We start from the raw sequence: 25,495 nt of genomic DNA, 5'->3' as shown, positions 1-25,495 counted from the left end.
TGTACGCTGGGATCGTGCCATGGCTCCGACTCAAGCAGCGATGGGACGAGGAGATGGCGCCGTCATGGGCCTAGGCTCCAATATCATGTCCCAGGTCTGGGTGTTGAAATGGACATATGGCGATTCCAATTCCGGGTCATACCGATCCATGTCGACAATATTGATTTCGGGGCGTGTGCTTTCCACAATCAACGATGCGGGCCTTGACTTGGCCACCGGACCTGCTGTGTGCGCTCGGGGACTGCTGGGTGCTGGGGACAAGCCGGTGGATTTCAGAATCTCGACTAGAGACAACACAGCGTTGCCCACCGGTGTGACGGGGTCAATATCGCCTTCTTCCCTGGTACTGGACGAGGTCTCGCTGATGGAGCTGTTGGAGGACTCTCGAGACATCGAGGGTGGTGAAGTCGGTGAATCGTCAGATGATGGAGGCGGGGGGTGGTTGTTAGTGTCGTTCGCGTCCATTTCGTGGACAATATCGCCCTGAAGCTCTTGCGGCTCTTTGGGGTCTTCCTTGATCGCATTCTCCATTGCTTCTGGCTCTGCAGTAAGCTCTGCAGGTGTGTTGTTCGCACCGTCACGAGCAATCTCATTTAAACCGTTCCCATATCCTTCTACAAAGATCTCGCAGAACGAAGGCCGTTTCGGCGCCACCTCATCCACGCCCAGCTTACTTCGTCTAGACACCAGTCTTCGGAGCGAAGTTGACCGCGAGCCTGGGGGCGTCTTAGAGGGCAAGGATGCTAGGAAGGAGGCTGATAAGTTCGCCGGTAGCGTCCGCCTACGGGCCTTGGCTGACCTGCCTCGTGTCAAGCTCTCACCAAGTGAAGGAGAGGAGAGGTTGGTGTGAGAGTAGCTGTTGTCAGGAACCAGTTGCGAGTCCCTTTTATCCAGAGTACGAACTTCTGGCAGTTGCTGTTCTTGCCACGGCTTTTGGGCTGGCGGTCGACAGCACAGAGAATATGTGAGATTCGAGATGTTACGGACTTCTTTGGGCGGTTGCGCGATCGAGTGGAACGTCTGAAGGACTGCATAGATCAGGATCCACCTGACCTTGCGACCTTCAATTGCAGAGAGGCAGCTCAGATCATCGTCGACTGCCAACTCCTCGAAGTCTGAATACTTTCTGACCAAGGGGCAATCCATTAGCAGAACATCCCGGTTAGAAGCAGCGATCAGGGCACTTTTGTCATGTGCTCGTTGTGTCTTCCTGAGAGCCTTACGCCTCTGTTTGGGGTTCCAGGACAACCTTCGCTGAAGTTTGGGCCGCATAGAGCTAGGTTCTAAGGGCTCCGGTAACTTGGGCAGGGGCTGGGCAAGAGGCGTATAGGAGTGTTCCTTGTCAAAGGCCTGGATGTTCTGCAGCGTACAGACACCACCGGTCTTGCTGATGTCATTTTCCACCATATCTGCTGACGACTCGGTGTCAACCAGGTGCTGATATAGGTTCAGAAAATCGGAAAATAATGTTGAGTAGATTTCCTGTTGGACGACCTCCTCCTCGAAGTTGTCAGGAGGCCAGGAGCCGTACTGTTCCGAGTAAACCGATTTGAGGAAGGTGCGGAATTTGTCAAGGTGCTCTCGGGCTGGTTGGGGGAGGCCGAGAAAGCTGCACGAGACCTCATTCTCGAAGAAGGAAACGACCGACTTGTTCACGTTGTTGAGTCGAACGTCCATCTCAAGTCTCGCTCGATTGACGAGTGTTTTGGCCTTTGCACCCAGGACCTAACCGCCGTTAGTCTGTTCCCTACTCCAGTGGTCGCAAGTCTGGAGCACTCACAGCATACTCAATACTTGATCGAAGGCCACGATGACTCATGCCCACACAGTGTGCGAAGGCATCAACCCAGAGATCCTCCACCTGGAGTTTCTCCGCAAGATAAAGAGCCGCAAGAGCATGATCAACACACTCTCTGAAGTCCAAGTACCTCTGATGCTCCGCATAGGATAACACCTCGAGGGTATTTTGGGAGCCGTCGTCGGGTCGATACTCATCCAGTCTGGCCTTCAAGGACGCCAGCGCGGTCCCCAGTGTCCGACCGGCCAGTGGTCGATTATAGAGCCAAGCAAAGAAGTTACGTGTGGTGATGTGGTGATGGAAGACGTCCTCGAGAGAAACCCCATGTGGCGCAGGAATGTATAGTTCCTGGATTGCTTCGTGGGGATCGCACCCTGCACAATTCGGCAAAGCACACTGCACGGTGGCGTGAATCGAGTTTCGCACTATGCAGCGGTCGACAAGTGACTCAAAGCCCCTGACTCTGAGGAAGTCGGTGTGAACGCGGAAGGCAGGGCCTCGACTCGACTGGCCCGGTTCGCGCAGGTAGACGAGGCAATCGCCCGTGGGCCAGCAAAGCTCAGGCTCCTAGAAGCGCATGACATGAGTTTGGACACAGCCTGGATGTTGAGGTACAGTTCAGAGAAGCACATACGTGAAAAATATTGATCCAGTCGGTGGTAACTCTTCCACGGCCGTCCCATCGCCTCAGCCCAGCTGAACGGATGTCGTCCCGCGTCACGCGGCCCTGCAAGCGTCTCATCGTAGCTTGGCGGTAGAGTTCGAAGGGGTTGGAATTAGGTCTATAGCGTCGTCGTGCAAAGGTATATATGTTGCATCCCGGCCTAGGGCGAAGGGATGGGGCGCGTAGTATGTACAGCGGTGGAGAAGAGACGCTCGGGGAGTAGAATCGTGCCGTATGCTTAAAACAACACGTAAAAAGGCCAGCGCAGCAGTGTCGGCCTGCAGCGGACCCAAAGTCAAGGATGCAGAATAACGAGAGAAATGCGATTGCGAAAGAGGCTTGACACAGCGAAGATCCGTGCAACTGACAGTTGAGGCAACGAGCGGCGGCGGGGAGCGGCAAGAGCAATCGGACAGCGGCACCGTTGGTCGAGCCAAAGTCTGATTGCCGACGATCTAACGGCTGGTCACACACACCACGCCCATGCGCAACCTGCTGGGTGGGAGGAAGAGAAGAGAAAAGCATGCACAAGGTCAAATAATCATCATGCCACTTGGGACACATGCGCCTGGGCTGGGCCTGGTTACTGGGTACTGCACGCAGAGATGAGCAGCTCATGGATGCTCCAGGTAAAGGAGCTGCGTTTAAGCTTCCCTGGAGATGACGATGATGGTGGTCGACTTCCCCAGCCAATTGAGCGCAGGTGCCTGTCGGAGCTCAGCCGTGGGCTAGGCTCCAGGCAGCTTAGCCGTGGCTGCACTGACGTGAAGGCGCCTCCACCTTGGATCGGTGTCTGCGATCGTCCCGAGCCCAAGTCCGTCCATTGTAGATCCGACCGCGGTTTTAGTTAAGAGCGTCGAGCGTTGGCTGACCAGCTGCAGCCAGATTGGTGTTAGCGGACCGCCTCTCGCCAAAAAGTCCGACCAACAAGAAGCTGCCAAAGGCCAAACTCACAGTCTCTTTACATCCCTCTCGAGTGCAGCGGCCGGAGACGCGCCATCAAATTTGGCTATCAAGCTGCCCAGTAGCGTACTGTGTACACAGTACAATGCCATCCGCAAGGGGGGTCTAGGAGCAGGCGGCTTTGTTGGCAGTCTCGGCTCCCATGTCGCTGTCCCTGCAGCCAAGCTCGATCGCAGCCAGCCTCTGGACCTTTTCGGCTTATCTCAGGCTTTCGGTGTGCAGCGCATGCCCAAAGAGGCCTTGAGCAGCGGCAGGTGAGCGCTAAGCGGAAAGCAACAGCCTTATACGACGCCCCAAGCACACTCAACAGGAGCGCTGACCATGATTCAGTGCTCTCTTTTGGTCAAACTGATCAACCCATCACTTCCTGTTTGAGCGTCTACTCACTGCCCCCTCACCTGGCTTCAACGGTTCAATCACCACCTGCGAGACAAACACTCCTACATACGTTAGCTCCGTCCTGTGTCCCATATACGTTCTTTCCTTCACCTCCTTCTTCTCGCTTGCCGCCTCGTGCGGGTTCAGGGCCTTCCGAGACCCGGGCGATACCACGCGTATCTCTCGCCTACGACGCCGATCGCACTGGAGGTTCAGCACCGGACTCACCGGCAATTGCACGAAGATATTAGTCCCATTTATAGCAATACAAAACATGCGTGAGATTCTCCGTTCAGCTGAGACGGCAATGCACCGTGGAAACATCTTGAATATCACCGTCCGACCATTGACACCGGGCCTCTATGTAGTCTGTGGACTCCCAGGGACCAGTGGTCGTTTTCGCCCTGCCACCAGTTCGTGCTCTCTCCGATGCTACCGAATGGGACCCCTGTTCTACCAGGATGCTGTTGTGCGGCTTGCATGGAGCTAGTGGACTCCACGATAGCCCTGAGCCTCCTCATGAGGTACAATTTCCCCAGTCGTCAGCGCGGCGACTTCGACCTTGTCAGAGGGTCTGCCTGCACGGAGCATCGGAATTTTTTCAAACGGCCCGGACTATGGGGGAAAGGGGAAATAGGTGTACTGCACGGAGTACTGTGTACTCGGAGCACGGGATGCGCACCAGTAAAGATGGTGAAAAGCCTGTCAAACTGCTCTGAAGGATTGTTGCCACGCCGGAGCCGACATGTTATCTGTCAAATAACCAATACGTAAGCTTGTAACCCGTAGAGCTGGTTGGCTTCAGACTCCGAGACCGCGTATCACCAGCGCAAAAGGCTGGCTGAAAGGTAGGTCATCATATTCATTAGCCGACGAATGGGCTCTAAGGTCTCCCGGCCTCTCTACTCGTACTCTGATAGAGCAGATACGTCTCAGATCGTAGCTCGTGGTCTCATTGGAAGTGAAATATCCGGGCGAGTCAGGTCTTGCGGTAGGATCTCCTTCGTGTCTCCCGGAGCGCAGAGCACAGGCCGCGTCCTGCCAGAGCGTTTCTGTCAAGCCCTCCTGCATGTGCCGCTTTTTGAAACCTGTTAAGAGACGGTGAAGAGGTGACGATCAGCTCCTAAAATATATGGCTCTAGCGATTGCCGTTTTGCACTTTCCCTCTTATGGAGCTGGTGGCTGTTACAACCGCTCGTCCTGGAAGCTATCGTGTGCCCTTGGAGGCTTGCATTAGTCTTACACCACTTGATAACAAGGCGCTGTCCCCGTCTTTCGGGATTCATGTGGCGCTTCCTCAAAGCCCGAAAGAACATTCTGCCCCAACAGCCTGTTCTCACAGCAAATCTTCGCCGGACAGAGCCTGCCGACCCCAGGGCAGCCACTCGTTTAAATCTCGACGAGCACTCGAACCTCAGCGTCCATCCAGTCCACGAACCCCGCAGAAAGGAGAGCAACCATCCATTCGCCGTCATCGCCTACAGTCACTAGGCCGTCTGGCAGCCACACCTTGACGGTGGGACGATTTTCAACCCCAGACGTTGATCCATTCCGTGACGGCAAAGGGTATCTCTTGTCCACCTCGGACAGCAATGCTGCGAGGTTGGGGGCGGCCTCGGGCGTCAAACTAAACCGGGGTGTGAGGCGTCTCGGTGTACCGGCAGCGTTTGACACCACATTTACATAAAGAACGACCGATGGCTTGAATGTTGTTGTTGGTGGTGGCGAGACCGGTGGAGCCGAAGTCGCGACCTCTGGTTGCGCTGGCACGGCATGTGAAGTTTCCGTCTCCTGGTGTTGTGCTGGCATCAGAGGTTGATCCTCGGTCCCTTGCTCTGCGTAGCTTGTTTCAAGAACATTGTGATGGTCAGAGGTGATAGACTCTTCCATCACCGAAGGTGACTGCCCTTCGCTGGTCACTTTGGCAGAGCCTTGCTTCCTCGATGCTGCAGCATAGATGCGTTGGCGCTCATTGGTCACCATCTTTCTCATTAGAGGCATCATTAGCTTGATGATAAACTGGCTGTCCTGAGGCCAAAACAATGTTCTTTGAGGTGCGTTTGGGATGTTACTGCCTGCTCCCGGTGCAAAGTACTTCTCACCATAGCCGTGTACGGAGAGAAACTCATCAACACAATTCCACAGGTTCAGCTTGGCCAAGTCAGCGCCACCTGAACTCTTCTTGTGCCCAACTACATCTCTTCTCTCAGGGTGCGCCTCGTCCAACATGAAGGCCTTGGCAGCAGTCTGCAGTCTTAGAAAGTTCTCGGGAGCAAGCTCCAACGACGAGAAGACTCTCCCGAGGGGAGGCCTCGTGTGTTTCTTGCTCTTCGACGAAGGTTCGCGAAATAAAACCGCAGCCGAATTCTGAAGTTGAGGATGGCTGGGTTGGGGAGCGGCATCGAAACCGTCTCCGTGCGACGCATGGCCTTGCTCAATGAAGCTCTCGTCTCGTTTGCGCTTCCCGAGCGCGGAGAGATCTCTGCTCTGTTCGTCCTCCAGTGCGGTCGCGACCTGTATCAACCCTGCAATGAGCTGACTGTCGTCCGAAAAGGTAGGATCTGACATGGCTGCATAAGTGAGCAGCTCTAGGCTGCGAAGCCCGGAGGGCGCAAACGGCCCTCTGCGAGCTGGACAGAGGAGATATCAAAGTGAAATCGCTGGGACCTGCGTTGATGGCAGCGTCGCGAATGTTTGGACCGTTTGGCAACGTGTTAAAGGCAGCAAATCCGCCAAATTGACCAAATTCGCCTAGCCGCGAGTGACTGTGTGCCGCGTCCATTTACAGTTAGCGTGGTACCGTGAGTTCCGCTCAATGTCGCGAAGTCATCTTTGATGACAGCGACCTCTACCCTTGAAGCTGCTGAGGCTGCTATATCTACACCTTGGGGACGCTGTTATGTCGCGAATCTAGGGATTGGCTCCCTCTCTTTTCGAGTCACTTATCACAACTCGTTGTTGGCGGTGTTCCGTTACTCATCAGTCATGTTTACAGCAACCAAGCTACAGGTCGCCACGTACCTTTTCGGCGTCTGTCCATTCTCAATCGCGTTTCTCGTCTTTCTGAACTCCTCCGTGTCTTTCGTCATCACAGATCTTATTGGCAAGAAAGATGGTGTCGGCGACGCAGTTGGAAGCTTGGGCTTTGCCGATGAGCTGCTTGCACTTGTAGCATGCCCGTTCTGGGGTTTGCTATCGGACCGTATGGGACTACGTTTTGTGAGCAACCTATCGAGAGCGCCCAGTCAGCAATGATCTAACTACCGTCAGGTCTGCGTATCGGGTTATCTGATCATCTGCCTGGCATTGGTCCTGTTCGTTCAAGCAAAGAATGTATATCCTCAGCTTCTTTTGGCGAGGTTGTTCTTTAGCCTAGGTGGTGCCGCCGCCTCTACCATGGTCACAGCTACTCTCCCTGCTGTCACATCTCCGCCCAGGGACACCACCGTCGACCACCATCACCAGACGAGGGCTGCGCAGGATTTGGTTGCGAATGGTCATGTTTCGAGCCCTTCAATAGAGTCAGAGGTGACCATTACCCCTGAGATATTCGTGTCCCGCTACTCACGACATAAGGCTGATCGAACTTTGCCCGCGGGAGATCCTGATATCACCAGATCTACGAGTCAAGTTGCCGGGTTCGTTGGCATGTTCACAGGCTGCGGTGCTTTGATCGCATTGACCGTATTTCTGCCCATTCCAGCGAAGTTCCAGTATGCAGGAGTTGGAGAAAAGGCAGCTCTAAGAGACAGCTTTTACATTGTGGCTGCTGTAGCGTTCGTGCTTGCTGTCTGGTGTTTCTTCGGTCTGCGGCATCTAGAAGGAGAACCACGGAAGGGCTTCTCAAATGCTTCTGCTTCTCCGGACGAAGCTCGTATCCTAGGCCGATTGGGTCCTCTTGAGCAGATGCTTCGCAGCTTTCGGACTGCCATCCTTGCCGGCTTCAAGCAGTCCGAGATTGCCATCGGATACATCGGAGGTTTCGTCGCCCGCGCTTCCTCGGTCGGCATCTCACTATTCATACCCCTTCTCGTCAACGCAATGTTCCTCTCATCAGGTCTATGCGACGCTCAAGACGCCAATGGCGACCCCACAGGGCTTCCAGATATCAAAAGGAAGTGTCCGCGAGCATATATTGTCGCTGCAGAATTGACTGGCGTCACGGAAACGGTAGCGCTAGTGTTCGCACCAATCTTTGGTTACTGGGCTGCAAAGGCATCCAAGAGAGAGATCCCACTCCTAGTGGCTTCCATTGCCGGCGTCATTGGCTATCCCTTGTTTGCGAATGAATTTGACCCAGATGACAGAAACACGTCGAAGCGCGTCGCCGCTTTCCTGGCTGCCTCTCTCATCGGCATCAGCCAAATCGGCGCCATTGTGTGCAGCCTAGGTACACTCAGTAAGGGTGTCCTTCTGGCGAGCCCTAGAACCTCGTCTGCTGGTCTTGATCGTGAAGGGCAGCGAAGCGACAGGCATTCGGTTGAAGCAGAACCTCTTCTTTCAGCTGCGCCGCGATCGACAGGCGAAAAACCACTATCGGACTTGAAGGGTTCTGTCGCCGGCGTTTATTCACTCTATGGGGGAGCTGCGATTCTGATTCTTACTAAACTCGGCGGCCTGTTATTCGACAAAGTGTCACTGGGAGCTCCATTCTACATCATGGCTGTCTTCAACGCATTATTAATGGTTGCATGTGCGTTTCTCAGCATTCGGCAACGTGATGAAAGAGGCACAATCCAGGAAGCAGGTCCCCATGACAGCAGATGAACAATCGCCCCAAATAATGCTTTTACGCCATCAGGATTCCACTGATGGAAAGGGCCAAGGGCGAACTTCACAGCACCAAAGAAGACCAGCCACAATAAAAGGCAAATGGTTGGCCTCCTTTCACAATGACCCAATTTACTTTGGACTACAACAACCAGAAATGGCACCAAACCCGACTACTCCGCTACATCCTCTCTAATGTCTCCTGGGCTGGCAGTAAGTCTCAATGCCGTCAAGGTCTTTTTCAAGACCTATTCGCACAGGTGGCTTAGGACTTCTCCAAATCAGAGCGGCTATGCTGTCCCCGAAATCTCAGAACAGCGAACAACAATATCTTAGGCTCTACGATGTGACAATCGAAAGGACGTGCCCGGCACTAATTTTGCCGAATTTGCATCAGACAACAAATTTCGGCATGAGCAATGGCAAGCTACAAATGGCCTTGGAGCTCCTTTGCTACATATATTCACTGCGACGAATGCGGCTTGACATAAATATGCCAAGCCCTCGCAGACAATTCCTACTGGGAATGATGTTCCAAGTAGTCGACCCGGGGCTGGTATACAGGTTCACATTCGTCTACCAGCGGGCTTGTGTACCCTTTGACCAGACTGCAGGCCATTGCCGGAATCATACACCACGCGATCAGCACTGGGACATCGCCTCCCCGGTGGTGGAAGAGGTAATCTTGCTATGGGGTTCGAGAAGTTGTGCAGCCAGTGTGAACCAGGACCGACTCGCCTGGCGTGAAGCTCGACGTACAAGACAATGCCATTGCTGGGCCCGCCGTTTTTGATGCAAGAGACGGATCTCATCACAGCAAGGAATTCTGGATTTTCCCGACATATACAGAGTCCCTGTACAGCAGGTCTCTGCACGGCGGAATCGTGTCTCGGTGTCCGACTGACCGTGCTGCGTCTCGGCTTCACCTCTCATCTATGTGTATGCACGTATCGTCATTTGCGACCATCATCTTTACAGGGCAGAGCTCAGATATGTGGCCAGGCACGGGTTGGCGTTGATTCAGAATCCCAACTCAACTGATGAGCTCGACAAAAGTTATTGACACCCCAAGATGGCAAATTCAAACGTCAAATGTCAGATGTCGATTGTCGACTGTCAAACCCCCCGCCATTGACCATGGTACGGTCTTTACAGTGTGCAGTTCCCAGCCACGGCATTCACACAGATGATAGACACCTTGTCTAGGTTCGCCCGCTCCTGGAATGTCCACCTACCACCATACGTTGATACCGTACCTCCAAGGGCAGGCCGGCCGTTCGGATCTAAACGTCTTCATGCGCTACTCCAGCACAGCACTTCGTAATTACCCCAGTGCTTTTGAAATGAACACCCCTATCGGAAAGGACAAGTCTTCCCACCATATGAGGCCACTCACGAGGTATATCGAGGACCGTCGAGTTTGGAAGGGTTCGAGCTCGAATGGCAGCAGACATGGACTATGGGAATGGGTGGTGCATCATGACGGCTGACAAAGTACGCCTTTACCGGACCAACCACCTCGTCAATCACTGCGCAGCGTGCCACGTGTACCGGTCCTCATGTCCATACTCGTGTCATCAAAACCTACAGAAATCCTCCTAGCGAGCGAACAAATGGCCAAATACACAGAGCACAGAGCAGTGGAGGCTACGGCCAGGGGACATGGAGAGGGATTCACCGCCTTCGCTGCTGAATTGCCGCAAGACTCTAGAGCACCATTTCAAATCCTCTGTCGAGCTCCGTCTCACTTCGCTGGGTTTTGTATTTCTAGGGAAAACAACCTTCGCCATCGTTCTGTGGCTTGCTTACGTCCAGGCGAACATGGATAGAGCACGCATCGTCCTCAAGCATGATATGACGCTCCAAGCGTGCCTTTGAGAGTACGCTTGGCCCAAGACCTACTATTCTCGCTGCTATGCGGAAGATCCAGGGCACTTCCTGGACGTAGCACCATCCTCTTCTCAAATTTCCTCCGCCTACTGTATGTAGCAGGCAGAACGGGCGCAGCTCCTCACCTTCCTCTGCCTCTCCAGCAGGCAAGAAGGAGCACCATACCATGCCCAGCGATGCAGGACGACCAGCCATGGGGGGGAAGTGGCGAATACAGGCAAAAGGTCGCTAGTGCGAGTATTCGGTGATTCCAACCGCAGCGAGGCTGCGGTACATCGACAAGAGGATGCTGGACTCTGTGGTTGCTCACACCCATCGAGGATGCTCTCTCACTGGGCGCGGAAAAGGAAATGAGAGCCCAGCTGATTGCAGCTTTCCTATCCCTGTCATGCTACTACTGCCCATATCGCTGAATGTCAGGGTATAGCGCTGCTCACGGAGAAGAGGCGTGTTGAAGGGAAAAGACTTTGTGGACCTGTATCGGCAGACCGAGTGACCAAGGAGGGAACCAGCAAGACGCAGCATGCGGAGACAATCGCTGGTGGTACAAGATGCGTTTTATCGTTCGTGACCTGAAGACAAAATCCGGGTTTCGAAGTCACTTTGTCGGGCGCGATCTTCCCCTTCACTCCCAATATCCGTTGCCGCCAACAGGAACGGCAAGAGACCGTCGACAGGACAGCCCGACAAAGAACACCGGCTGCATTATTCCTTTCGTCTCCACTCTCTGTTCAAGCGTGTCACGGCGAGAACGCCAACCCCCCGCCTCGCCTTCTCACACGCCTTCTTCATTTCCTGTTCTTCAGTGTCGGTCCACTTCACGCTCAACTCGTCCCACTTCTTTACCTTGAACTCCCGCTTGTACTGAGCGTGTAGGCCCTGTAGCCGGAGGAGAGGACGCATGTCATTGGTGCCGCTGTAGATGATCAGGAGCGTGCGAGGCGGAAGAGACGTGTAGATCTGCAGGATGCGCTGGAGAGTCTGGCGCATTGCCGTCCTGAGTCGGTCGGCCTGAGATTGGTCGCTCGCTAGGGGCTCTGAAGCCATCGACGTCGACGTGGAGAGCGTCGTGCCGAAATTGTCGCTGGGAAGAGTGTTCCAATTGCGTACGGCTTCAAGATCGCGGAGGCGGGACCAGATAAAGTCGACGCCACGCGGTGGAATGGTTTGGGCCTTCGGTTGGTGCCCTTTGCCCTGTTCCGTGTTCCTGTTCGGTTCCTCCTCTTCCGGATTAACACCTTGGTCCACTCCGTCGCCGCCGCCAGTGTCTCCGTGGGCAGCCTTGAGGATGCCACGGACAATCTCGTCATCATTCTCGCAAGCAATGTGATAGGTTGCGTCTTTTCCGAGTCCTCGTTCCGGAGTGCCGTATTCTACAATGGCTGACGTCTTCAGCACGATGTCTCCTCGGCCATCATCCATCTTCAGCGTCCCTCCGATTCTGCGAAAGATGCTCTCTCCGTTGGCATCCAATGTGCCCCATTTTGGTCCCTTCTCACACTTCAATTTGACCAGATCCAACACCGCCAGAGCGTCTTCTACGCTATCGTGTCCATGAGCGCCACCCTTCTGTATCTCTCGTTTGAGATAGCGGTTTGCGAGGAATTTGAGGGATGAGCGTAGCGGCAGGCCGCGAGGGTGTGGGTAGATGATTGAAGTGTCGATGATGAACGGATGGGTGAGTCTCAGCGCGTTGAGATCCGATTCGAGACTGTGGCCAAGTAAGATGGAGTCCTGGCCAAGAATACCGAGTAGCTCCTTCTGAACGTCCTCCAGCGTTGTTGTGACATCCCTGAGGATCTCTTCCGTGACGCCAGAGAATTCCGTAAAGTAGTTCTGGATGGTTATGGATGGTTTGACGTATTTGTCTAAGACGGTCTTACCGGACCAGTCCACGAGAGAGACGCGAGCCAGGGAATACTTGTCGTCGGAGGTAAGGACCATCTCGCAGTCTAACGCATAAGGCTTCAAGCCTTGCGTCACGGGATCGTGGAATTTAGGAGATGAGGGAGACGGGAGAGTTTGGGGGTTTGGGACTTCCACGTTGGTGTTGACCCAACCCTCAGACGCAGACTGGCCAGTTTTCTCTCTTCTCTCTCGCTCCAACTTCGCAGTCTGCGGATCGGTGAATGCTGCCGGGTGTATCGGGTACTCTGCGTCGCGTAGCTCATCGGCCGAGTGAACGAAGTGCACCACTGGGGTGCGAACTGCTTGGAAGGACTTCTCGTCTTTGCCGTTCTTCGCTTTCTGACCCGATGACCCTGAAAATGGGGCAATGAGCATGTTTTGCAGGGGAGAGTGAACTCTGCTCATGCTCGAATCTCCCGGCGCTCGAACCTGTAGGACATGTTGAAGAAGAGTCTCGCGCGGGTATGAAGGTTTCGTGCTTTGGACACGGGTTTTCGCCTCTGGATGTAGCTCGACGGGAGAAGAGCCGACTGACGCGCGGTGTTGGTGATCTTGATGGGCAACATCAGGGGGATCTGTCGGCCGCTTTACCAGATTGGAGTTCTCGTATTCATTCTTCTCAGTAATGCTGGCCCATAGTTCAGAATCCAGTAGTGTCTCGCGGTCGAGGCCGGGCACCATCAAGACCACGGCCTTCTTGATCTGCCTGGCATTATTAACAGCCAGCCAAGTTGGCGCGACTCCATCTGCTAAGACGTAGAGAACGAGATCTTGCAGGGCTTTCAGCTCGACACGTTCAGGTCTTGCTTTGAGGAAATTGATACTGGGATAACCGTCTGCCTTGTGCTCGATCTTGCGTCTTTTGTTTCTGGAGGATTTCGATTCGACGACCGACCACTCTGCAGAATGCTCGTCCATGGTGCTGGAGCTGGACGCGGACGCGCAAGGACGTTCTCGTTTCTAGGGGATTTTGCTCTTGTTGAGGATTTCTCGGACACTAATAATTGGAGTGTAACGCCGGCGTTGAGGCTCGTCGTTTGCTACCACGACCTATTTCCTGCAAGCAGCAAACACGGGAGCCATGGCCTGGTGCATGACAGGGTTAGCAGGAAGGTGATGGCCACTTGAGAACGGACAGAATCAAAAGTGAATGAATCAAAGGTGGTTGCAAAAAGCTTGGCAGAGGAACAGGTGAAGGACGGGTGAAAAAGACTTTTGGTGTATGGCGTACATGTCCTCGCATTTGGCCTTGTCAGGATCGAACTGTACGGCTGCGAAGTACTATAGCTACTCCTGTGCCTTATGGCTCGTGACGCCCTTCTAGGAGGCCTCGTTTCCTGCCCATGGGTATTGAGCCTTTGCGCTATTTACGTGGCGCGGCGTCAGACACGAAGAACTCTCTGTTTATACAAACCTGCAATCGCGCAAGACGCTTTTGTTCCACCCAGATTCTGTGTCTACTCGTCACATTGTCGTCACATGTCCCCGGCCCTGCGCTGCCATCAGAGCTGTGTGCTGGCGGGATCAATCAACCCGCAGCACCCGGGCACCTTTTCTAGCCCCAAGCTTCCGCTTCTTCTTGTGGCCCTTTTCAAAAGCCATGGCACTTTGATGATCACGGCCGACGTTATCTAGATCCTTGACCTTGTAGATACGGATGATCCAGTTCTCACTAGTGAATGCCTCTTCCAGCGTGCTCAATTCAGGACCCTGGGCAGGGAGGGTGGAGCCTCGAACACGATCTTGCGCCTGGCCAGCCGGGAACAGGTTGTTGTAGTTGTAGTAGGACATCTTGTACCTGTGAAGAGATCAGTCACTCGGCATGTCAGGGGACGGTGGAAGTACACGTACATCAACGAGTTCTTCATGGTGGGCGTGGCCTCCTCATCGACGCGATACTCGCCACGCGCGGTGAAGTAGTCTCGCTCCTTGACCTCTTCCGGCCAGATGCCCTCCGCAATCCTGACCATCCACAGGAATTTGTTGATGTCGTCGCCACTGTAGCCAAGGAGACCGCCGAATACGACTAGGACATAGTCGACATCATGCTGCCGAAGGATGGGGTAGCTGACCTCTTCTCGGGAACTCATGGCCTTGCCGACAGTGGCGATATGGGTGTTATTCCACGTGTTGTTATCGACCAATGTCGGGCGGTCGGCCATCCCTCCAATCTGATAGCCGTAATCCCACCAAGACATGATCTTTGCATCCTGTGGCGTGTTCTGTCTCAGCCAGTAATACGCCTCTCGGTAGTCGTCGATGATGTGCTGAGATCCATCCGGGAGCCTTGATGCCAGGACGACTGAAGGCGACGAATACGCGTTTGAGGTCACCCATGTGCAGTGAGCCACGAACAAAAGGAGGAAGCCTGTCATCATGGACGTGATGACGGATTTCGACAGAATGGAGTAGATCCCGATCAGTGGGTTCCGTATCGAGCGCAGAGATGGATTTGCCGCGACCTTGCTGGCTTTGGCCGATCCGTTGCTTCCATCGGCCGGTTCCTCAGAAGGTGTTGGGATGTAAAGGTAAGTGTCTAAAATGTGCGAGAGGGCCAGAGCTGCGGCACAACACACCACTGGTGTCAGTGTGAGCATGAGGCGCACCATGACACCCGCGAAGTAGCTCGCAAGAACGGCGTAGATGACGACAAAGACGTGCTCATCCTTGAGGTTGCGGAAGCACATGTAGACGCCGGCTGGAAACAACCAAATAAGCATGTTGAGGTCGAAGAAGAAGGCAGGCCAAGCGGTAGGCTGGTGTTCCGACACTGACGCAATGATGGGAATGTGTATCTTTGCGTAGCCGGTGTCCCAAAGTGAGTAGAAGCGGCCGCTCCAGGGAGCAATGACCCCCGATACCGTAAGTCCAACGAGAGCCAGGAACATGAGACCGACAATTGCTCCGCCCAAGGCAACAAGCAAAGTCTGAAACTGCTTGCCGGGAAGTTGCTCTCTGAGGAAGTTGAAGAACCCAACAAGTTGCAGCAGGCCAAATACCCCAAGCGCTGCCATGTGGTCGCTACTCCTCACAGGCAGAAATCCGACGAATGGTACTTGCATGCTTGCCAACGTTCCTAGTGCGTACCATGTCGTGTAGCTGATATAGAGCCTCGAGCTGTATCGACCCATTAGGATGAGGACAAACGCATGGAGGGGGATAAGATTCGTGATGAAGACGTAGCCACCCCAGGCCGAAACCATATAGCCGTAGAACAACGCAGCCAGAGCTCCCCACATGATGGATCCATTCTTGACAGCCTTAATCCATAGGAAAAACGTGAAGACAAGCAAGAAAATAGCAATGGCTTCATTGTCGTAACTGCCTGCCACTGATCTTGAGATATAGCCTGGACTGATACCCATGAAGGCGGCAGCCAGTAGACCCGCAGACGGTGAAGAGGACATTTCCGACGTTAGGAGGTACATTGCAAGCGCTGTCAGGCCAGAGAAGGCAGGGGCGAGGAGAACGCAAATGTTGCGGATGTCGACGGGGAGAGATAGGAGGCGGAGGACATGGTAGATGACGCCGGAGGTCACCATCAGGCCAGGATACAGCGTGCCTCCTGTGACTCGACCGAGGGGATGCCATGTTCCTGCTTTCCGTCAGTCTTTCCATCCTTGCCAACCCGCTGCGGACAACCCACGATCGTCGAACCAGTCCCAGAAGCTGTAGAAGCCATTTTTCACCAGATACTTCGTGGCGCGGAAATTGAACCAAGGATCGACTGGTGCACCCTGTTAGAAACGGCGCCAGAGGAGGAGCGGGCTTCCGCTATGTAGGCTTCCGCTATGTGCGGACTGCAGCATGCGCAGGTCGCGGAGGAGTGGTAAGGGGACATCTCACATTCGTGGATAATGCTTTCGAATCCTGGAAAGACAGAGTCAGTTACCGACCACAGAGACGACTCCAACCTGAGCCGCGAGTTTGGACGTACGGATAACACTGAATAGACGGGCTGCTACTGCTGCGGCCGCGATGGTCAACAGAATGGTAACTCGAAGAAGACCCCGGGTATTTTTGCTGGCACTTCCACGGAATAACGGATCTAGATGCGTGGAAGCGGCCATGACGGCCAAAGAGGAAGAGGAAGCAAAGTGCTGGAGAAGCAGGAACTGTTCGGTGGGAGGAATGCTCACAGAACCACGAATCTAGAATTACTCGACTGTTGGAGGTCAATGCCGCATACGTGACCTCTCCAACACCAAGCCTCTGACCCTTGTCACTGTGAATGGTAGAAACGGTAGCCTTGCCAAGCAAAACTTCAGCCTTGTCACTGACCAGCATTCTAATACGGTGAGTGGTCACAGTGAGCACTCCAGCGCCAGGATCTGGCCGAATTTTAGTTGTTCAGTACTTTAATCTGCGATCACATCTTCTCAGTTTGTACTGAGATGACTCCGACTAGACCACATATCCTCGTCGTGGCCCCTCTCCACGGAACTGCGCAATCAACATACATCGCTCGGAGGCCGTTGACCCAGGTTCGGCGTCCCTTCAATTCTTGTCACAGGTTTTCCTTCAAGTGGATGAGTCCAACCAGAGGCATCGCGGGTCAAGCATGCGGACCTGCGTTGTATCTGTCGAGAGAGCAGGTTCTCAAGATATCTGTATGGGGGCAACGGTCGATACGCTCAGTCTCCTTGCTCATTCTTCATTTGACCATCTGTTCATCCATGTAACGACGTCTGCCTTGTCACCCTCTGTAGGCTTCCTTTCTGGCTGATCGTCCCAGTCGAGCAAGATTTCCGCCTGTGACCTGTCCTTAGCCTTGCGATTTGTTACGTTGCCTGTGTGGGCCAAGCTACTGCCAGTTGTTGTATCGCCAGCGCCTTCTGGTATCGTGGTGGCCTCCTGTGACTTATTTCCTCGTATCGCATTCGGGCTGACCTTTGCCTTTGATCGTAGAAATTCAGCCTGCGCCCGCTCGCCTTCTTTTAGTTCATCGTCGGCCATCCACCACTTGATGCCCCGCTGAATGGCGGGCCTTGCTGCCAGGTATGCCAGGACGAAAATTAAGAGGAATGCCCAATCTCGACCTTCAAGCTCTCCCTTCTGCATATATCTTTGGATCGGATTAAGGTGGGACAGGTCCGCTGGCGGAGGAGTGTACTGAACCATGGCGAGCTGTTGAGGGGCTGCAGCTGTGGATACTGAAGGTTCTCCTCCGGGCGAGTCTTGATTTCCTCTAGTATAGAGGTGAAGCCGAGCGGTAAGGGAAAAGCCTAGGAAAGGGATGAACAGAAGTAATAAAGTCAAGTCCTTGACCTAGTGCTGCTGAAAGTGTCAGTGAATCGAAACGCGTGATTTTCTTGAGCGTTTTCCGCGCAACCCGACAGCGAGCATCTCCTCAGCCTGGACTCCGCGCCTCGCGCAATGAGTCGCTGCATGATGATGAAATCGCACAGGATTGCTGGCTCTTGTCACGTGATCCATCACGTGCACAAAGCTTGGCAGAGTGCTATCAGGCCCTCATCTGCCTGTTCAGAGCACGAACATAATTAGTTCTAATTAATACGAGGTACCAACTGCAACCTGATCGTGGGATTCAGCGAGGGTGATTGACCTCTTGTATCCAATTAGTACATCATTCGGAATATCCCGCTCCCATTGCGCCTAGCGAACATTGGAGCGGGCGACTTGCCCTGTTCCGCCGCAAGTTGAAGTTCGAGCTACTGTACGAGCGGAGTACCACTTTACCTGTTTGCGCCAAAAAGTGGACGATTGCTCGCCTATGCCTTGGATTTCCGAGTTGCCAGACCGAAGTATTGGATGCTCTGTTCCTTCCATAACAACATGCGAATGCCGACATGGGTTGTACCACCACGCACCCGCGATATCAACTGGCAGAGTCCAACAACTTCTACTGCACGATACCAAGAAGGGCCATGCGACCTCAAGGACTTTGGGCAACCAACTGGAGTGACTGCATACTGTGGCTCCGCCAGCAAAAGCCCGAGACTCCTCTGTGCACTGGGCCTTATCGATGCTGCTTGATGGTTGAAACTATGTTTCGTTTTCCTCTTGAGTGCGCCGCTCGTACAGACGCAGATTGTGCAGAGACACCCCTGCCACCGCATTAGCAGCCTGTGCGTCTGAGCGAATGCCATCGCTAGTAAACGATATGCCTGGCCCAGTTGGCGACTAATTGAGGACTGGCGTACCTGGTAGGATTGTGCAGGCCAGCGTAATCTTTATAAGGTTTCAGACTCTAGTGATGCTACCACCGAAGGTACACAAGGCTCGCTTGTCCGGCTCTATCTCATTCAACGCCGATTATTGTTGTGTGGATTAACCGTGTTACAGGCCCGTCTACCAGACTCCTCCTCAGATATGCCAACAAAAACTCAAACAAGGCCGTCCGAAACCGAGAGCAGGCTGTGGAAGGCCTTTGGCATCTCAGCCGACGAACATGGCCCAAGCCAATGGTACCCTGACAGTAATGCTGAGCTCGAGGTCATTTGTCTAGGGTTCTCGCGCACAGGCACGACGTCGATCCATGCTGCGCTGGACATGCTGGACTTTGGACCGGTCCATCATGGAGTTGTAAGTTGTGATCACAATAGCAGGAACACTACTAACAAAAGAAGGAACTTTTCCGCCGCCCCGACCATAACGAGAATATGACTGCATTTCTGAAGTACTTGAACCAGCATCCGCAAGAAAGTCGGCAGCCAAGTCCCGAAACTATCGAGCGCCTACGCAAGCCCATGCGGGGATATCGTTCGACCTTGGACGGCCCTCTTTGTGACTTGACCCAAGAACTGGTCGCAGCATATCCAGGGGCGAAGTTCATACTGACTACGAGACTCGGAGGCGGTCTGGTGGCGGTCTTGGAAAGAGAGTGTGGGTATCATGTACATCCCGGGCTGGAGATACACAATCTACTCGTCTCTCATATCGTCTGTCAAGCTTTTGAGACGTATGAATGCCATGGCACAGGAAGACAACAAACGGCTCAAGAGGGACTGGGGTTCCGTAGGCCCCCACATGTACCGCCTGCACAACCAACAGGTGCATGATCTGGTTCCGAAAGATCGACTCCTGGAGTACAACGTGAAGCAGGGCTGGGAAACACTTTGCAGATTTCTCGAGGTCGGTGTACCAGACGCCTCCTTTCCGATCCTCAATGAGGGTGCCAGCATCAAGGCTATCCCCCTTGGGCAGCAGATTTTCGGCGCGGTGGTGTGGGCTCTATATATCGGAATGGCTTGTGGGGCTGTCTATCTCGCCACGAACCTCCAACTCTTCAGCACTTCTGGGCAAGAGCAAATAACTGACTGGGTCCAAAACACAGGTCTGGATAACGACTAGCTGGTACGTCGACCAATCCAAGGGACAGGGTCGGGCCTCTATGACTGGCTCGCTCGAATGACAGGTCATTAGCAGTTTTACCTTTTGCAACGTCCCTGGTCCCTAGTTCCTCCAACCTTGCTGGCCTTATTTCGATCCCTCGCTTTGCTTCCCTATGGTTGCTGCGTGTTCCTGCCAAATGCCATCCTTAGACACCCCCTTGTCAGGGAGTCTCCGATATGCCGCGTTTCCAGAGGCTTTTTCGAGGCTTCTTGCCTATAGAAACCTCTTCTTCTTCAGCCTCCTTTCATAACACGGTGCCAACATTTCGAGCGCCGCTGACGCGTTTCAATGTCGGAGGAAGCGTCGAAGAGAGAAGATTCCAGTATTAGAGATTTTGGGATTGGGAGGTTGTGTTGGTAGCACCACCGAGCAGTTCGAACTGTGAGTCAATGCAGTCACCAGCCACCTCGAACAAGGCCAGTGCTTGCTCAATTCAAGTAGCTTCGAGACATGGATGTTGGAAGAGACTAGCTCGCTATTCAAGCAAGCAAATCAGGTCTGGTTTTAGGGTGGTGGGGGGCTGCCTATTCGACTCCCACGAGAACCATCTTGGACACTAGTCGCTCCAACCGTGATCTGCTATCTCTTCAGGCCTCCCTAGGCCCTTGCTGTCGTGGAGTGAGCCTCCGCATCATGTTGACGTATGTCTTCCTGCATCTGGACAACCCTTGGCTTGAGAATTGCGCCGCCCTCCAGTGTTTCCTCCACAGCACGGAGTACATTGTTCAAATTGCGAACGTTTCCGCTAGCCGATGCTAGAATTTGGAACGCGATCAACGAGCTCTAATGGGGCGTCGACACAAAAATTACCATCACAAAGTTCGGTCCGGCTGTGTCACTTGCAAGGCCCGACATGTGAAATGCGATGAGGGCAAGCCGGGCTGCCTCCGTTGCGAGAGGTCAAACAAACCATGTGGCGGATACGACCTCCCCCGAGCCTGGATATTTGATCCCTATTGTGACTTCGACAGCCCAGATGGGAAGAAGCAAGCACGGTCCCGAGCGCCCAAGAATCTAGGTACCTTGGGCGACCCGCTGCCAACCGCACGCGCCAGGCTGGGCAAAGATCTAGCCATAGGATCGCCAGGCTACGTGCAATATCTGCTCGAGAACTATTCGGGCGAACGAAGGAGTCATATGTCGCTCCTTTTCGACTACAGTGAGTTGCCCAATCGAGCTTTGCAGGTCTCTGACGCGCTCCGCATCAGCACTAATCCACTACGGTCCTGTGTACATCTGGCGCTTGTTTACAGATTCGACCGAGCACAAGATCTGGCGGTTCAAATTCGTGCAGTTGATGCTCTGTGAGCCCGCCCTCTTGGAGGCTGTATTCGCTGCCGCAAGTCGATCGATGGATGTCACTGCGCAACCATCGAGCGATGTTATCTTCGATTCCCTGGCACACTATAACAAAGCGCTCACGCTGCTCCGGGGGAGCATATCAGAACCGTCGGCAGCTTACAACGACGCGATCTTCTGGTCGATCATTGCACTTCTTATCAATGATCAGGAACGGGGAGATTGGCGTAGCTATGGTGTCAACCTGCGTGGTATCCGGCAGATCGTACAGTTGCGCGGTGGCGCCGAGTCGTTACGGACCTTACGCGACCGCTCATACAGTATGTACTCGTGGGCGGAGTCCTGTTATGCGAAGCACGTTGACCCGAGTAAACCGACTGCCGCGGACGAGCCCGAAGTATCATCTGAAGCTCCCGAGTTCGAAGTGCCTGCTGAGAAGGCACTCTCATCAATACGCCAGTACTCTCCGGCTTTTTTCCATATTGCCAAACAGCATCCATTGGCATGCCCTACCATTTGTGCGTTAGAAACGACATTGCGATGGCTCGGTACGCATCCAATTTCCAATGGAAGCGAATTCCCACGAGACCAAAGCGAAATGCGCGCGACTCTGGCCAAGACATGGTACAAGTTGCTACGCAAAAGTGCTTCCAAGGAAATGGACCGACTGGTGTCTCTCGGTATATTCGCCCTACTTATTGGGATTGCTCCACTATCAATGGCTGAACAATACCCCCACGTCCTGACCAGATATACTTTAGAACTTGATGGCATGATTGTTACTGCCGCATCTGAGGACTGCGCTCTCTGGACAGGCCTGGTTCTCGCTTCGATGCCTCTCAACGTTGGTCTCGTGCCCAAGTCTCGGTGGATGCTCCTCCAGCAAGTGATTTCGCAAAGAGCGGTCGGGCGAGACTGGGAAGAAGTCAGAGACATCGCCGGCCAGTTTTACATGACAGACACTCTAGAATCTCAATGGCAGGAGTGCTGGGAGCTTGCCATCAGCAAATTCTCTTAATGGCGCTGTCAAACAAGGCGGCTTGACATAGTCTGGTCTGTTGGCTTTTTGACCTGGGATTGTGGAATCAAGTTCCTGCGTCTTTGCTGTGTGGACTCTTTGATAGCGCCTGAACGTCTGTACGGCCGGAGTGAGTCGCACGTGAGCCTCCGAGCAGTTTGAACTGATGTGAGGCGCCAAGCGGCGGTGGGTGTGCGGTCAACTCAAAACAGCTTTTTGTCCTCTTCCTCCTCCCCCCTTCGTTCCAGTGTTGCTTGTTTGCTTCCCGCGTAACACGCATCTACATTGTTGGGCCCGGTTTGCGACTCGTTCGTCACACTCGAAATGGCCGCTGATATTGGTATCCGCCGCCTCAAACCCGTAGGAGCCGTAAGAAGTGCTCCTTGTGCTGGGACAACAAGCGACGAGTGGCCAGTGTTGTGCGAGAAGTAGACCGCAGTAGGGTCAAGGAGGTCGTGGTCTCGTTCGAACCGCTCCGTCGCATATGTCGCCCGCGGTGGATACTGCCGTCTGGAATGAATACTGCACAGCTGCTTTGCACGACTGTCGCGATGTGAGGCGACGGATGCACCTGCCCGAGTCGCTGGGCCCAGCGCAACGGTGAGCGGTCCCAGAGCACGGCAATCCGCATCTTGCGGCACACAATTCGAGCTGAGTTGAGGACGTAGTTGACTGAAATGGTGGCTGCGATTTCAATGCTCCGGCTTTTATGAAGAAGTCGCACCCACCAAGTGTGATGCTTCTCTCTGTCTCGATTGCGGATCCGGGACGTTCGACCATGCTTCTCACCTTTGAGCGCAACGGCCGCTCACCATGCATTCTTTTCTTCCTCTTCCTTCTCGTTGATTCTCTGACTGCTTTTCGGATCACGGGTGCTTTGGGAGGCATCGGCTCTAATGGCGAACGACCCCTGAGATATGAGATACACGACTTCGCGAATTCCGGGCCAGCTTTCGACTTGTACATTCTCGCTCTGAGAGAATTCCAGCTTCTCGACCAATCTGATCCGCTCTCTTACTTTCAGATTGCAGGTCTGTGGTCAATATCGCCTCGCTCGGTATAGAGCTCACGTATGATAGGAATTCATGGCTTTCCCCGGACCCCGTGGGATGGAGTCGCAGGCCGTGGTGGCTATCCTGGATTCTGCATGCACGGCTCGACTCCGTTTCCCACCTGGCACAGACCCTATATCGCACTGTACGAGGTATTTCTCACCACCGCCAACCGGGTTTGACCTTTTTCTCGCCTCAACTCCCACTCACTTCCGCCTACTCCATTTTTATCATGCCCTGCAAATCTGACTGGCCAATTCTAGCAACTCATCTGGCAGCACGCTCAAAATATTGCCGTCACTTATCCTGACGACCAACGCGAACAATATGTGAACGCTTCACTCAACTTGCGGCATCCCTATTGGGACTGGGCAGTTCATCCGATGTTGCCAGATGTCGTCGCCGAGCCGCAAATCACGGTGAACACCCCTAGGGGGTGGCAGACGATGGACAACCCACTCTACCAATACGTCTTCCAATCCAATGCTGTCGGAAACGGCTTTCCTCTTTCCGACCCGGTATACCTGAGGCCGTTCTGTTGACACTAGATCGTTTTGCTGACCTGGGAGATCTAGATGGCCAACTTCTCGCGAACTGTTCGCTGGTGGAACCAGACATCCAAGTCGAGCAACCAGAGTGCAGCAACTGCAGCTTTATTGGCCAATGCCCCTGCGTGAGTACGTCGTACCTGATTCAGGCGCGGGCTATGCTGATACACGTTGCCAGGATTCAATCACTGGTGTATCAGATGTTTACAACCGTGACAGACTATACCGCAATGTCCTGTACTTGGCCTGGCGGTCAGATGGGAACTGGTAACAACATCGAAACCATCCACAACAGCGTCCACAACAGCATCGGAGGATATGGGCACATGCAATTTCCAGAGGTTGCAGGCTTTGATCCAGTGTTTTATCTGCATCACGCCAACGTGGATCGTTTGTTTGCCATGTGGCAAGCGCTGTATCCGGACAGCTACATGGAGCCGACCGTTAATACATACGGATCGTACTACGAGCCTGTTGGATTTGTCGATACGGCAGCGACTGGTCAGTGTAACGCAAACTGCACGAAACACAGCGGCTAACACGTCGCAGCTCTTGCTCCCTTTCATTCCGACGACGGGGGCACAATGTTTACGTCCAACGATGTCCGCAGTACTGCAACGTTTGGCTACAGCTATCCGGAGCTCACCGACTGGGAATTGAACCCGGATCAGTTAGCCGCGAATGTTCGGGCAATAGTCAACTCACTTTACGGCCCCTCCACCAACAGCACCATTCGACGTGCCTATGAGAAAGTCAGAGGCAGATCTACGGATATTGCGGAGTCCTTCGACAATATTTCGCTCGATCTCGCACGACATCTCAATGTGAACAACCTCAATAAACAATGGTCTATCACAGTCCTGGTCGACCGTTTTCCGCTGGACACAAGCTTCTGTATTGATTTCTTCATGGGTAATGCGCCCAATGAAGTCTCTCAGTGGCCAACAGCTGCAAATCTCATTGGGACGTATGCCCAATTCAACCCAGCCAACGTGACATTGTTTCATCCCAATGGATTTCCCCAAGGACAAGTGCGCGGAGAGATTTCCATGACACATACGTTGGCAACAGGTGTCTCGAGAGGTCTGCTTCGAGATCTTTCACCGCGATCTGTGGTCCCGCTATTGCAGAAGGCTCTGACGTGGAAAGCTCGCACTCCGGCAGGGGAGGAGGTGCCGGTCACAGCGCTTTCCGGACTCTCAATATCAGTCTCAACACGACCACTTGTACCTCGAACGGCCAGAAATCGTTTTCCGCAGTACGGTGCAGTGCAATGGCTCGACTCTGTCACGGACGGGAAACCGTGTGGGGCAGGACGTGCGCATTGACAGATGTGATCAGAATGCTTGTGTTTCACTGACCTGGAAAGCACTACAGATTTCGTCCTCCGTCACAGCCAGTTCTGTGGCAATACGAACGAGGCGCGTCGTGAGCGTGAAAGGACTTGATCTCTCATTGCTGATATAGGCGACATGCTTACTCGATACCACTGTTCTTTTGCTCGCTGCATGGGTTTGTTCGGTCCGGGTGAATGGTGATTGCTGGTCTGGAAGTTGTGGAGCATCGGGAGCATCATGGAAATTGCATGGGACCAACAAGACGCGGTCATGGCAAAACTGGTTAAGCGTGTCTGTCGTCCTGGGCGGCCATTGGCTGCCTAAGTCAGCCGCCCGGAGCGAGTCTGGCTCTATTTCGCGATATTGGGGCAAACAACTTTGCCCTCCAGGCTTGGGACGTGGACGGAAAATTTCCCATGCCGACGAGTCGAAATGGCTGGACGAGGTACCGTGCTTCATCCTGTTGCCGCTGCGTTTTCTCGTCGTTCAGGTGATTCTCAATCCTGTCTTTCCC

The 25,495-nt window shown here is 53.8% G+C and overlaps 9 protein-coding genes across 9 annotated transcripts; 4 read left to right on the top strand and 5 right to left on the bottom strand.

The window, feature by feature from the left end:
• Positions 1-30: 30 nt before the first annotated feature.
• G647_02671 (uncharacterized protein) lies at positions 31-2,540 on the bottom strand (the record flags this gene model as incomplete). The annotated part of the gene is made up of 3 exons (XM_008727017.1): positions 31-1,725; positions 1,781-2,365; positions 2,433-2,540. The coding sequence occupies 3 exons, from the start codon at positions 2,538-2,540 to the stop codon at positions 31-33; spliced, it is 2,388 nt and encodes a 795-aa protein (XP_008725239.1).
• Positions 2,541-5,192: 2,652 nt separating this feature from the next.
• On the bottom strand, positions 5,193-6,371 carry G647_02670 (uncharacterized protein; the record flags this gene model as incomplete). Its single annotated transcript, XM_008727016.1, has 1 exon — positions 5,193-6,371. The coding sequence occupies one exon, from the start codon at positions 6,369-6,371 to the stop codon at positions 5,193-5,195; it is 1,179 nt and encodes a 392-aa protein (XP_008725238.1).
• Positions 6,372-6,788: 417 nt separating this feature from the next.
• Positions 6,789-8,570, top strand: G647_02669 (uncharacterized protein; the record flags this gene model as incomplete). The annotated part of the gene is made up of 2 exons (XM_008727015.1): positions 6,789-7,022; positions 7,074-8,570. The coding sequence occupies 2 exons, from the start codon at positions 6,789-6,791 to the stop codon at positions 8,568-8,570; spliced, it is 1,731 nt and encodes a 576-aa protein (XP_008725237.1).
• Positions 8,571-11,168: 2,598 nt separating this feature from the next.
• Positions 11,169-13,289, bottom strand: G647_02668 (uncharacterized protein; the record flags this gene model as incomplete). Its single annotated transcript, XM_008727014.1, has 1 exon — positions 11,169-13,289. One exon carries the CDS (start codon positions 13,287-13,289, stop codon positions 11,169-11,171), a length of 2,121 nt encoding a protein of 706 aa, XP_008725236.1.
• A 606-nt stretch (positions 13,290-13,895) lies between these two features.
• Positions 13,896-15,913, bottom strand: G647_02667 (uncharacterized protein; the record flags this gene model as incomplete). Its single annotated transcript, XM_008727013.1, has 2 exons — positions 13,896-14,169; positions 14,223-15,913. The coding sequence occupies 2 exons, from the start codon at positions 15,911-15,913 to the stop codon at positions 13,896-13,898; spliced, it is 1,965 nt and encodes a 654-aa protein (XP_008725235.1).
• Positions 15,914-17,018: 1,105 nt separating this feature from the next.
• G647_02666 (uncharacterized protein) lies at positions 17,019-17,492 on the bottom strand (the record flags this gene model as incomplete). Its single annotated transcript, XM_008727012.1, has 1 exon — positions 17,019-17,492. One exon carries the CDS (start codon positions 17,490-17,492, stop codon positions 17,019-17,021), a length of 474 nt encoding a protein of 157 aa, XP_008725234.1.
• Positions 17,493-19,226: 1,734 nt separating this feature from the next.
• Positions 19,227-19,685, top strand: G647_02665 (uncharacterized protein; the record flags this gene model as incomplete). Its single annotated transcript, XM_008727011.1, has 1 exon — positions 19,227-19,685. One exon carries the CDS (start codon positions 19,227-19,229, stop codon positions 19,683-19,685), a length of 459 nt encoding a protein of 152 aa, XP_008725233.1.
• An 828-nt stretch (positions 19,686-20,513) lies between these two features.
• On the top strand, positions 20,514-22,044 carry G647_02664 (uncharacterized protein; the record flags this gene model as incomplete). The annotated part of the gene is made up of 2 exons (XM_008727010.1): positions 20,514-20,886; positions 20,936-22,044. The coding sequence occupies 2 exons, from the start codon at positions 20,514-20,516 to the stop codon at positions 22,042-22,044; spliced, it is 1,482 nt and encodes a 493-aa protein (XP_008725232.1).
• Positions 22,045-22,822: 778 nt separating this feature from the next.
• G647_02663 (uncharacterized protein) lies at positions 22,823-24,972 on the top strand (the record flags this gene model as incomplete). Its single annotated transcript, XM_008727009.1, has 6 exons — positions 22,823-23,075; positions 23,124-23,248; positions 23,360-23,614; positions 23,672-23,769; positions 23,823-24,145; positions 24,194-24,972. 6 exons carry the CDS (start codon positions 22,823-22,825, stop codon positions 24,970-24,972), a joined length of 1,833 nt encoding a protein of 610 aa, XP_008725231.1.
• Positions 24,973-25,495: the final 523 nt, after the last annotated feature.

Source organism: Cladophialophora carrionii (assembly GCF_000365165.1).
Source record: "Cladophialophora carrionii CBS 160.54 unplaced genomic scaffold supercont1.2, whole genome shotgun sequence".
Taxonomy (NCBI): Eukaryota; Fungi; Ascomycota; class Eurotiomycetes; order Chaetothyriales; family Herpotrichiellaceae; genus Cladophialophora; species Cladophialophora carrionii.
This window is presented reverse-complemented; position numbering and strand designations above follow the sequence as displayed.